Raw genomic sequence first — 13,490 nt, 5'->3', positions numbered from 1 at the left:
TTGTCAGTAACAATATTCGATTGGAGGGAGTGTACTTTTGTAAATGCTCAAGGAGTAGAGTGCCTCCAGGAAGTTGCTGATTGGTCCACAGTGAGGCGTGATGTCATTGGTAGTCATTGCCAGCTCACAGGTGGGACGCTAATGCTCTCAGGCGGATGTAAATGATCCCCGGGGCCACTATTTTGAAGAGGAGTAGAGGGGCTTTCCTGATGTCCTGGTCAATATTTATCCCTCAATCTATATCACAAAAACAGGTTATCTGGTCATTATCATGTTGCGATTGGAGGGATCTTCCTGTGCACAAACTGGCTACTGCATTTCCCTACATCACAACAGAGACGACAACTCAGAACTACATCCTTAGGACCTCCCAGAATGTTTTACAGCTCAGGTGTCCAATTTTACCTGATTTCTTTTGTGAAGTGCCCAGGGACAATTTACTATGATAAAGGTGCAGCGTTATATAAACACAATATAATTAAAGCAAAATACTGTTGCTGCTGGAAATCTGAAATAAAAACAGAAAGTGCTGGAAGTACTCAGCGGGTCTGGCAATGTCTGTGGAGAGAGAGAGAGAGACACAGAGTTAATGTTTCAAGGTGAATATCACTCTTCAGAGCTGCCGTGTGTACATGGGCAAGACCATCTGAACTTAACTTTCAAAAGATTCCCTCATCCAGACTTACAGTTCATGACCCTTCTGAGAGGCCATGAGCCACGAGTCCTTGAGAAGCTGGCCCAACCCCACAAAGATTGCGGAGGGGGGCTAGGAGATGTCTACCCCACAAGCCAAACAATGGATCCATCCAGGTCTGGAATGCAGGGTGCAGACCCTTCTCCTGTGCTAGCAAAAATTGGGAATGCCAGGAATGGGACCCGGAATCCCAGAATCAAGCCCCACACAACACAGAAATCCAGCCCTTTAACATCCTGTCTGTTATATGCAGCCTCCAAAGCGATACCTATCCAACTTCCACTTAAATGCATCTACACTATTTGTGGGAGCCTTTTGAAAGATAACTCCCTGCGGGAGCGAGTTCCACATTCTCCGCAGCCTTTGTAAGGTTTATTAGTGACGATTGTACATTATGGCCCCATGAGCTTTGGACAAATGTTACTTGCGGTATTAGGAACATTTAGTACTTTGGAGGGTCACTGCAGTATTATTTATTGTACATTATTTATCGTTCTGTTGAAGAGTCATACGGACTCGAAACGTCAACTGTGTTCCTCTCCGCAGATGCTGTCAGACCTGCTGAGTTTTTCCAGGTATTTTTGTTTCTGTTTTTGTTATTTATCGTACACTTTGACTTGCCTCAAAAGAAAAGTGAAAGCGAGGTAGCAGCTAGCCACAATGGAGTGGCTGGAAATAGTGCACATAGGCAGTTTGTAATAATATTTTGTAGGGCATTGACCTCCCACATGGGATAAAGAGGAATTAAGTTGCTGTTGTTTTTGGAGGGAATGCTACCATTTATCAAAGTGGGTAGTTGGATTCTGTTGAACTCTACGCTACAAATGCAGAATCACTCTTTACTTTTAAGCCTGCCTGAATGGCTTCTTACTCAAACACCAGAACAGAAAGCAGTATTCTTAAATGGATTGATAAATACCCGGTTATTGTTGTGGTTGTTTCTTCAAGCTCAGAGTTACTGGCTGATTTTTATAAAGCTTTTCTTTCAAGACTACACAATTAACTCATCTTCATCCTCTTGGGCAAATGAATTGATTCTGGCGAAGCAGAATCCTGGCGGTGCATTCTTGTCTGTCTCCAGAGGACAGGCTCCTTGATCTATAATTAAATGTTCTCATTGGCCTCTCTGAATAACTAGTTGCTGGAGAGAGCCAGCAACTCGGTAGAAGAACTTTTGCTTGGTTGGCTGCATGTTGCTGTAGCATCAGATAAAATCTCGAGTTGTGTTTTAAATATCCTGATTGGAAAATGATTATCACTCTCTGATGTCCGAAGGAAATATTTACACGGAGGAGCATGCGCAAAGCTACATTTATGGGAAATAAGAATTCTTTTACGCAACGAGTTGTTGTTGCGCTGCCCAAAAGGGTGGTGGAAGCAGATTCAATAGGAACTTTTAAAAGGGAATTGGATAAATACTTGGAAAAAGAAAAAAATATTGCACTGCAATAGAGGAAAAAAAAAGTGAGTGGGACTAACTGGACACTCTTTCGGAGGGCTGGCACAGTCACAATTGGCCTCCTTAATGCCATGACATCATCACTTCTGATTAAAGCTTCACAGGACATGTAAACCAAAAAAATTATTCATCAAACTGGTATTCATTCCCCAGTTATGTAATTAACCAATGGTAGCCTTTCTTATATCCGAAGCACTCCGTATAAAGCAGCAAGAACGGTGCAAACGTTGGCTTCTAATTAAACTAACATCATTACAGCTTCCTTCCTCTCAAAATAAAAATGGGAAACGCTAGCCCTGAGATCTGCTTGTGGATCAAAGTCTTTGTCTGTCAAGTGAAGAGAGAACAGACTGGAGAGTTGATCGGACACTGTTTCCGATTTCCCAGATACTGGTTTTCAGTCACCACAAAATCGGCAATGCAGAAATCTGATGTGCCGATAACTCCAACCTTACCTCCCGACCAGCAGGATGCTGCCCAGGAATAGAAGCTTGCAATTTCAAGGCTCAATATTTTTCATCTGCGTATTTTAAGCGTACATTTTTTTTTCCCAAGTTGTCTCTTTTAAGAGTCTTCCCACAATTACTCATCAATAACAAGCCATACTCTCTGAAGTGTGGCCCTTTAATTCAATGGAGCCTTGATCAGTCCACCTCATGATGAACTCTCTGAGAGGCAATGGTGGCTCCTTACTCTGAGATTGTTTTGATTTAAGGTTTGGAGCTGAGGTTCCCTCACTCAGTTCCTTCCTCTGTGGTTTTTCATTAGGCAACAGAATGAGCACATGAAAGCGGGGTGTGAGGGGCTTTGATTGTAGTGTATGGTCATATTATGGTCTCAAATGTCTGCAAGGCTGTTGAAGTATCAAGTGGTAATGTCACTGGACGAGTAATCCAGAGCCTTAGGTTAATGCTCTGGGGACAGGGGTTCAAATCCCACCACGGCAACTGGTGGAATTTAAATTCAATTAATAAATCTGGAATATAAAGCTAGTCCATGGCAACTATCATCGATTGTTGTAAAAGCCCAGCTGGTTCCCCCTTTAGGGAAGGAAACCTGCCCTCCTCGCCCGGTCTGGCTACACGTGACTCCAGACCCAAAGCAATGTGGCCGAATTTTAACTGTCTAGCAAGCCACTCAGTTCAGGGGCAATTAGGGATGGGCAACAAATACTGCCCTTGCCAGCGACGCCCACATCTCATGAAAGAGTATTTAAAAAATGTTCTCGCGTTTCCACCCAAGTGTTCGTCTGCCGCACCTCTGTGGACCCCTGACATTGGGACATGAGAAAATAGGCTGCCCAATTGCTACAGCTCTAGATAACACCCCAAAATTTCCTGAATGGCCAAATGCAGCCCCACCCCCCCCACCTTCCTCCATCTTTATAAGCGAGCGCAGTTTAGAAGGAAGAGACAGTGTATGTCTTTAATAGAAGACTTCTGCATCTCTCTGCTTGTGTGCATGCATTGGAGAGCAGACAGGGTAATTAAAATTCGGCTCCAGGGGTGACATGCTGGAAAAAAGCCCGTGTGAACCGTGTTAGCTGGAAGTTACTAACTGTCTAGTAACTGTCCATTCGCCAAGGAATTAGGAGAATATTAAAATCCAAAGTTTTTTTCAGCTTGGTGCCTGATTATTGTTCTGCAAGCTGTTTAACTTATATTTAAAATTTTGTTAGAGGGGGGCTTGGAATATTTTGGGACAACTGTTTGAAGTGCAGTGCTGAGGGAGCGCTGCATTGCTGGTGTGCCATCTTTCAGGTAAGATGCTGGGAGGTGATGGCATAGCGGTATTGTCGCTGAACTAGTAACCCAGAGACCCAGGGTAATGCTCTGGGGACACGGTTCGATTCCCACCACAGCAGATGGTGACATTTGAAAAATTTGGAATTAAAAGCCTAATGATGTCGATTGCTGTAAAAACCCATCTGCGAAATCTGCCCTCCTTACCTGGCCGAGCCTACGTGTGACTCCAGACCCACAGCAATGTGGTTGACTCTTAAAAATGCCCTCTGAGATGGCCGAGCAAGCCAGTCAGTTGTCACCACCACCTTCTCATGGGCAATAGATGCTGGGCCTGGCCAGTGAAGCCCACATCCCTTGAATGAATAAAAAAAAAACGGAGGGCCTGTTGCCCTCCTCAGATGGATCCCACAGCCAATATTTCACAGAAGAGCAGGTATCCAGCTTCCTAGAACCATAGAACACTACAGCACAGAAAACAGGCCATTCGGCCCTTCTAGTCTGTGCCGAAATATTATTCCGCTAGTCCCATTGACCTGCACCTAGTCCATAACCCTCCAGACCTCTCCCATCCATGTATCTATCCAATTTATTCTTAAAACTTAAGAGTGAGCCCGCATTTACCACGTCAGATGGTAGCTCGTTCCACACTCTCACCACTCTCTGAGTGAAGAAGTTCTCCCTAAACCTTTCCCCTTTCACCCTAAAGCCATGTCCTCTCGTGTTTATCTCTCCTAATCTAAGTGGAAAGAGCCTTTACTCTGTCTATACCCCTCATAATTTTGTAAACTTCTTTCAAATCTCCCCTCATTCTTCTACGCTCCAAGGAATAAAGTCATAACCTGTTTAATCTTTCCCTGTAACTCAACTCCTTAAGACCCGGCAACATCCTAGTGAATCTTCTCTGCACTCTTTCAATCTTACTGATATCCTTCCTGTAGGTAGGTGACCAGAACTGCACACAATACTCCAAAGTTGGCCTCACCAATGTCTTATACAACCTCACCATAACATCTCAACTCCTATACCCAATACTTTGATTTATGAAGGCCAGTATGCCAAAAGCTTTCTTTACAACCCTGTCTACCTGTGACGCCACTTTCAGGGAATTATGTATCTGAGCTCCCAGATCCCTTTGTTCCTCCGCACTCCTCAGTGCCCTACCATTTACTATGTATGTCCTACCTTGGTTTGACCTTCCAAAATGCAACACCTCACACTTTTCCGCATTAAATTCCATCTGCCATTTTCTGGCCCATTTTTCCAGTTGGTCCAGATCTCTCTGCAAGCTTTGAAAGCCTTCCTCGCTGTCCACAACGCCCCCAATCTTAGTGTCATCAGCAAATTTGCTGATCCAATTTACCACATTATCATCCAGATCATTGATATAGACAACAAACAACAATGGTCCCAGCACAGATCCCTGAGGCACACCACTAGTCACAGACCTCCAGTCTGAGAAGCAATCATCCACTACCACTCTCTGTCTTCTCCCACAAAGCCAATTTCGAATCCAGTTTACAACCTCTCCATGGATACCAAGTGTCTGAACCATCTGAACTAACCTGCCATGTGCGACCTTGTCAAAGGCCTTACTAAAGTCCATGTAGACAACATCCACAGCCTTTCCTTCATCTACTTTCTTGGTAACCTCCTCGAAAAACTCTACAAGGTTCGTTAAACACGACCTACCACGCAGAAAGCCATGCTGACTATCCTTAATCAGCCCTTGGCTGTCCAAATAATTGTATATCCGATCTCTCAGAACACCTTCCAATAATTTACCTACTACTGACGTCAGGCTCACTGGCCTGTAATTACCTGGTTTACTTTTGGAGCCTTTTTTAAACAACGGAACAACATGAGCTACCCTCCAATCCTCCGGCACCTCACCCGTGGCTAAGGACATTTTAAATATTTCTGCCAGGGCCCCTGCAATTTCTACACTAGTCTCCCTCAAGGTCCGAGGGAATATCATGTCAGGCCCGGGGGATTTATCTACCTTTATTCGCTGTAAGGCAGCAAGCACCTCTTCCTCTTTAATCTCTATATATTCCATGAAACTACTGCTTGTTTCCGTTCCTTCCTTATACACTATGCCAGTTTCCTGAGTAAATACTGATGCAAAAAAACTGTTTAAGATCTCCCCCAGCTCGTGAGGCTTCACACATAGATGACCACTCTGATCTTCAAGGAGACCAATTGTGTCCCTTACTATCCTTTTACTCTTAATATACTTGTAGAAACCCTTCGGGTTTACCTTCACATTATCTGCCAAAGCAACCTCATGTCTTCTTTTTGCCTTCCTGATTTCCTTCTTTAGTATTTTCTTACATTTTCTATACTCTACAAGTACCTCATTTGCTTCTTGTTGCCTATACCTGCTATACACCTCTCTCTTCTTCTTAACCAGATCGCCAATATCCCTTGAAAACCAAGGTTCCCTATGCCTGTTAACTTTGCCTTTAATCCTGACAGGAACATGCAAACTGCACTCTCAAAATTTCGCCTTTGAATGCCTTCTACTTACTGAACACATCCTTGCCAGAAAACAACTTATCCCAATCCACTCTTCCTAGATCCTGTCTCATTTCCACAAAATTGACCTTTCTCCAATTTAGAATCTCAACTCGAGGACCAGACCTATCCTTATCCATAATTAGCTTAAAACTAATGACATTGTGGTCACTGGACCCAAAATGTTCGCCTACACATACTTCTGTCACCTGACCTGTCTGGTTCCCTAATAGGAACTCAAGTATTGCATCCTCTCTCGTGGGTACCTCTATATATTGATTTAGAAAACTTTCCTGAACATATTTGACAAACTCCAAGCCATCCAGCCCTTTTACAGTATGGGAGTCCCAGTCAATGTGTGGAAAGTTAAAATCTCCTACTATCACAACTTTCTGGCCAATATTTATTCCTCAATCAACATCACAAAAACAAATTATCCAGTCATTATCATAGTGGAATCTTGCTGTGCACAAATTGGCTACTGCAACAATTGCTACTGGAATTTGCCATTAGCTGTCATTAGCTGTCAAATTTTGGCTGACGAAATGGGACAATTTACCGGTTCCAATGCAACAGTGAGACTACAGTTTGAAAAGTACTCCACGGGCAGTAATGTGCTTTGGGATGCCCTGAGGTAGTGAAAGGCACTGTTTAAATGCGAGTTGTTGTTGTCCGAGTGGAGGTCAGATTGATAACTCCTTAACACTTTCCATTTCTCCCTTGATGCAGACGCTGGGAGAGAATGAAAAGCGGCAGTGGAGGCCTGTTCTGGTTGTACTTACTGAAAAGGACATGCTGATGTACCCCAGCATGCCTCGCATGAAAGAATCCTGGTACAGTCCAGCTCACACCTACCCATTGCTCGCTACAAGGTAAGGACAGACCACAAGCTTTCCTGCTTCATGATAGACGCTTATTTCAGGTTCCCCAGAGAAACTACATTTTCTTTGCAATAAAGCAGTTTTCTCAGTTTATCAGCCATATAAATACTGTGGCTACAAGAGCAGGTCAGAGGCTAGGAATCCTGCGACAAGTAACTCACCTCCTGACTCCCCAAAGCCTGTCCACCATCTACAAGGCACAAGTCAGGAGTGTGATGGAATACTCCCCACTTGCCTGGACGATTGCAGCTCCTACAGCAGTCAAGAAGCTCAACACCATCCAGGACAAAGCAGCCCCGCTTGACTGGCACCTCATCCACCCCCTTAAATGTTCACTCCCTCCACCACAGTGGCAGTAGTGTGTGTACCATCTACAAGATGCTCTGAAGCAACTCACCAAGGCTCCTTCAACAGCACTTTCTAAACCCGTGACCTCAACCATCTAGAAGGACAAGGGCAGCAGATACATGGGAACACCACCATCTAGTACTTCCCCTCCAAGCCACTCACCATCCTGACTTGGAAATATATCACTGTTCCTTCACTGTCGCTGGATCAAAATCCTGGAACATCCTCCCTAACTGCACTGTGGGTGTACCTACACCACATGGACTGCAGCGGTTCAAGAAGGCAGCTCACCACCACCTTCTCAAGGGCAACTAGGAATGGGCAATAAATGTTGGCCTAGCCAAGCAATGACACTCACATCCCAAGAACAAATTTTTAAAAATCAGTATAAGTTTAATCAAACGGGAATTGCAGAGATTTTGACAAACATTTCTTACTTTCTTTACATCTAGCCATTTCCACCTTCTTCACTGCACCTCATGTAGGATTGTCCATCTTTATATGGAACAGAGGAACAGGAGGAGGCCATTTAGCCTCTCTCCCATTCAGTGAGATCATGGCTGATGCGTTACCTAACACCATTTACTCGCATGGATCCTTGATGTCTTTGGCTAACAAAACTTTATCAATCTCAGATTTAAATTAACAATTGACCTATCATCAGTTGCCATTTGCGGGAGAGAGTTCCAAACTTGTGTTCCCTTTGTGTGTCGTCGTGTGTCCTGATTTCACTCCTGAAAGGTCTGGCTCAAAGTTTTAGAACCAGACACCCCAACCAGCGGAAATAGGGCAGATTGGGAAAAACAATCCGTTCCCCTTAAATATCTTAAACTTCAATCAGATCGCCACTTAACCTTTCTAAATTTCAGGGAATAGTTTGTTTCACCCTCCTCATAATTTAACCTTTGGGGTCCGGGTGTCATTCTGGTAAATCCACACAGCACTGCCTCCAAGGCCGATATATCCTTCCTAAGATGTGATGTCCTGAACTGCTCACAGCAACTCCAGGCATGGTCTAACCAGGGCTTTGTGTAGCTGAAACATGACATCTACTCCCTCGTATTCTGTTCCTCCAGATAGAAAGGCTGCAGACTTGGATATTTAGTGAACGTTTGCAGCCCTTTTAAAAACAGGTGTGGAAGGATTAAATTCAATCCTAGATCAAAGCGAATCTGAAGTTTGCATTGTGCCCTGTGATTCATCGCTCTGATATAAAGGACTCCTGTGAATTCATTGTGTTCTTGTTAATGTGATCGTGAATCGTGGCCCCCCTGTGACATTGATTTCAAGCTGCAAACCATCGCTGCAATGGGCCTTGTCCAGAGTTATTTATTTTTCATTCTTTTCACGGAATGTGGGCATCATTAGCCAGGCCTGTATTTTTATTGCCCATCCCTAATTGCCCCTTGAGAAGGTGGTGGTGAGCTGCCTTCTTGAACCACTGCAGTCCATGTGGTGTAGGTTAGGAAGGGAGTTCCAGGATTTTGACCCAGCGACAGTGAAGGGACGGCAATATTATTTCCAAGTCAGGATGGCGAGTGACTTGGAGGGGAACTTCCAGGTGGTGGAGACATTAAGAGACAGTCTCCAGATAACCACCAGCACACTCTGGCTGCAATGTGTACTACATACAGGGTGATAGTTCAGTCAGTCAAATTTGAACATTCTGATCGCTTTGTTTAAAACCCTTCATGGTCTCACCACCCCCCCACCGACCCCCTCCTTAACTCCATAACCTCCTTCAATCCCACAACAGCCCTCCAAACTCTCCAACCTTGTGATTCTGGCCCATTGCACATCCTTCCTTCCCTTCGCTCCACCATTGGTGGCCATACCATCAGCTGCCTGGGCCCTAAACTCCAGAATTCCCTCCCTTAACCTTTCCACTTCCTTCCCCTCTTTTAAAGTCTTTCTTAAAACCCACTTCGGTATCCGACTGTCTGTCCTAGTTAAAATCTCTTCCTTTGGCTTGAATTTTTTATTTAGTTGCAGCTCCTGAGGGCATTCTTTTGATGTTGAAGGTGCTTCTCATAAGTGCAAATTCTTTCTGTATTGGTCCGAGTGGTTGCCTTGATTTGTTTATGGGGGTTAGCAGTTTAAGCAGGTGGATGCGCCACCTTGTGGCTGGGCAGGTAACTGGGAAGACATCATTTCAGCTCTGAGTCAGAGATTTGAGAATTAACAAGTCATAGAGTCACAGAGGTTTACAGCACAGAAAAAGGCCCATCGAGTCTGCGCCGGTCAAACAAGTACCTAACTATTCTAGTCCCATTTTCCTGCACTAGGCCTTGTGTGCCATGGCATTGCAAGTGCACATCCAAATACTTCTTAAATGTTATGAGGGTTTCTGCCTCTACCACCCTTTCAGCCAGTGAGTTCCAGATTCCCACCACCCTCTGGGTGAAAAAGTTCTTCCTCACATTCCCTCTAAACCTCCTGCCGCTTACCTTAAATCTATACCCCTGGTTATTGATCCCTCCACCAAGGGGAAAAGTTACTTTCTGTCTACCCTATCTATGCCCCTCATAATTTTATACACCTCAATCATATCCCCCCTCAATCTCCTCTGCTTCAGGGAAAATAACCCCAGTCTATCCAATCTCTCCTCATAACTAAAACTTTCCAGCCCAGGCAACATCCTGGTGAATCTCCTCTGCACTCTCTCTAGTGCAATCACATCCTTCCTATAGTGCGGATTCCAGAACTGCACGCAATACTCTAGCTGTGACCTAAACAGCGTTTTATACAGTTCCAGCATAACCTCCCTGCTCTTATATTCTATGCCTTGGCTAATAAAGGCAAGTATCCCATATGCCTTCTTAACCACCTTATCTACCTGTCCCGCTAACTTAAGGGACCCGTGGACATGTACACCAAGGTCCCTCTGATCCTCGGTACTTCCCAGGGTCCTACCATTCATCGTGTATTCCCGTGCCTTGTTTGTCCTGCCCAAGTGCATCACCTCACACTTATCCGGATTAAATTCCATTTGCCACTGATCAGCCCATCTGACCAGCCCGTCTATATCCTCCTGTAATCTAAGGCTACCCTCCTCACTATTTACCACCCCACCAATTTTCGTGTCAACCGCAAACTTGCTGATCAACACTCCTACATTCAAGTCTAAATCGTTTATATATACCACAAACAGCAAATGTTGGCAAAGGGGCTGAAAATCTTTAGACCTGTTCAATGCGACCCTCGTGGAAATCCCGCTGTGTCTGTGACCTTGGGTGTCAGCTAGCGGCTAGCACCCTCCCCTGTGAGTTAGAAGGTTGTGGGATCAAGTCCCCCCCCTTTTTGGAACATAAAATGTCGGAGGCCCTGAATGGAACAGTTACATGTCGCTTGTGCTCCTTGCTGGGCCGGGATACCGCTGATACTTCTTTTACGCCCATCCCAAACTTGGGAAACATCCCATCCAAGTTGCCAAATGTGATTAAATGTATTCCTGGAGGTCTCATCACATGACTTGCCCCCACGCTCCAGCCATTAGTCGGCCGACACATCCATCCTCGTGTCGCACGGCCTTCCTACACCCAATTGGAAAGCAAAAAGACTCATTACCCGATTGGATGATGCCTGGCAACCAAACAGCCATTTTGTCTTCCAGTTTTCAATATTTTTATATCTGGTAAAGAGAAATGTTCAAAGAAAATGACATAAAAAATGATCCTTTGTAATGTCCCGATGATTTCCCCCCCGCCCCGGGTTGCGCACAGCAGTGTCCTGGAGATTGGTCTTCAATTGCTGGAAACTCCAGGCCAATCCTGGAGGGTTGGCAGCCCAACCGTAGCCCCCTCCTTGGGATACTCAGGGTACAGTCGGTGCTTGTATCAGTCGGCAGAGGAATAGGACCCTGAACCAAGTGACCCAGGACAGGGCAGAAAGGGTTTCTAAAGAAAGATCTGTGAGTCCCTTAGGGCCTTTGATTTAACGCTACTGATAAAAAGGAATTGTGACTGGATTCCATAATGGAATGAGGGGAATTGCTGTGGGAAGAGCACAGGTACTTCTTTGTAGAGGGATGTAGCGGGGGGTGGGGGTCACGCTTGCGATATCTAAGGAAGGAATAAACTGTCGTCCTCCTCGGGGAAAAGTCCAGCTCTCTCTGTGCCGGGGAATTGGCCCTTTGTGCACAAATTCCTCTTTGAAAGGTTTCCTGGGACAACTGAATGGAAGGTTGATCATTGCCAGGTGACTTTCTCCCGTGACCCCACCATGACCCTAATCTCCACAACCTCGCATTGTAGCTCTGTCGCTGGCTCATTATTATCACAAAACCCCCTTCCTCTGAAACACAAGCAACAGCTTTAACGGTTAATGCCTGGTTTCTTTTCCTTCCCCAGCCCCCACCATGCTGGACCTTGATGTGTTGTTAGTGAACTGGACATAATCGCTACCTGACTCTTCAGGCTGAAGCACTTGGAAACATTCAGGATTGAAACTCTTACCCCACACACCAGCCCCCCCTCCCTCCCACACCTGCTGTTATTTCACAAAGTAGAGCAGGGTTTACACATTGCTATTTATATGGCAAACAAGATGAATGGAAAGTCAAAGCAGTTTGAGTAATATTTACTTTGGAGTCTGTTCTCCGCATTCTTGGTTTGTTTGCGTGCCTCAGTGTGTTAGTTACTTGTTGTCTTCTCTGCTCCGTATTGCTGTCTTCATTCCTAAATTCCGGAAAAGATTATTGAACAATGCAAGTTCACCAGAACTTTGAATGCTCCTCTAGGGTCGAAGTGATCGATGTGAATCCGCCTCGTCAGCCTTGCTCTTGTTTGCAATGCGCTGTAGCATAAGCACAAAGCAAAGATTTTAAACCCTTTGTCCTCTCTGCCTGTCCCCAAGCTCCAGCCTCTCTCCTTCTCCTGAAGGTATCAGCTCTTGCTGGGGCGGGAGGCTCAGGTACCTCGTTCCCTCTGTGTACACATCAGGAGTGCAGTTAAGGCAAATTTCACAGTCAAAGCCTGTTAGACCCGACTTGCAAAATAAGAACAAAATCAACAGCGGAATTTAATATAAACTTTGAGAAGATTCTGCAGATCAAGATTACGTACAAACATGTGAATTGGGAGCAGGAGGAGGCCACTCGGCCCCTCGAACCTGTTCCACCATTCAATAAGATCGTGGCTGATCTGAATGTAACCTCAGCTCCACATTCCTGCCTATCCCCGATAACCTTTCACCCACCCCACCCCCTCCCCTGCTTATAAGATGGTCACTGATCAATCCAGAAAATGCTGGAAAATCTCAGCAGGTCTGGCAGTATCTGGGGAGTGAGAAACTGTGTTAACGTTTCGAGTCTGTGTGACTCTTCAGCGCACCCTGTTTCTCTCTTCACAGATGCTGCCGCCAGACCTGCTGAGATTTTCCAGTATTTTCTGTTCTTATTGCAGATTCCCAGCATCCACAGTATTTTTCTTTTATAAATCCCGTTGGGTAAAGAGGTTTTACCTGAATTTCCTAATAGTGGTGAGAATCTGAAATTTCGCTACCGCTGGGAGTAGTTGAGGCAGAAAGTATAGATGTATTTAAGGGGAAGCTAGACTACACGAGGGAGAGAGGAATAGAAGGGGTATGTTGATCGGGCAAGACGAAGACAGGGGGAGGAAGGTCGTGTGGCACAAGCATGGACCAGTTGGGCTGAATGGCCTTTTTCTGTGCTGTAAATTCTATGCAGTCTCCTGTAGTGTTGCTCTTGGGTCAAAGGAACAGGGGAGAGCGGAGTATGATTCCCGTTATGCGTGTGGCTGAGACAGTAAATCTGAAACTTGAGAGGTTATAAAGATTACAGCACAAGAACAGCAAAATGGGCAAGGAAGCAGAGGGTGTGTGTTATGATG

General features: G+C 45.1%; 1 protein-coding gene across 1 annotated transcript in view; it reads left to right on the top strand.

The window, feature by feature from the left end:
• sntb1 (syntrophin, basic 1) overlaps positions 1-13,490 on the top strand; it is a 140,963-nt gene that overhangs the window by 110,629 nt on the left and 16,844 nt on the right. Inside the window, 1 exon segment of the mRNA XM_078539857.1 lies at positions 7,142-7,284. Coding sequence (XP_078395983.1) covers positions 7,142-7,284 — 143 coding nt within the window.

The sequence above is a fragment of the Cetorhinus maximus genome, chromosome 4 (assembly GCF_964194155.1).
Source record: "Cetorhinus maximus chromosome 4, sCetMax3.hap1.1, whole genome shotgun sequence".
NCBI classification, from domain to species: Eukaryota; Metazoa; Chordata; class Chondrichthyes; order Lamniformes; family Cetorhinidae; genus Cetorhinus; species Cetorhinus maximus.
Note: the sequence above shows the minus strand (reverse complement) of the source record. Positions and strands in the feature narration are given on the sequence as shown.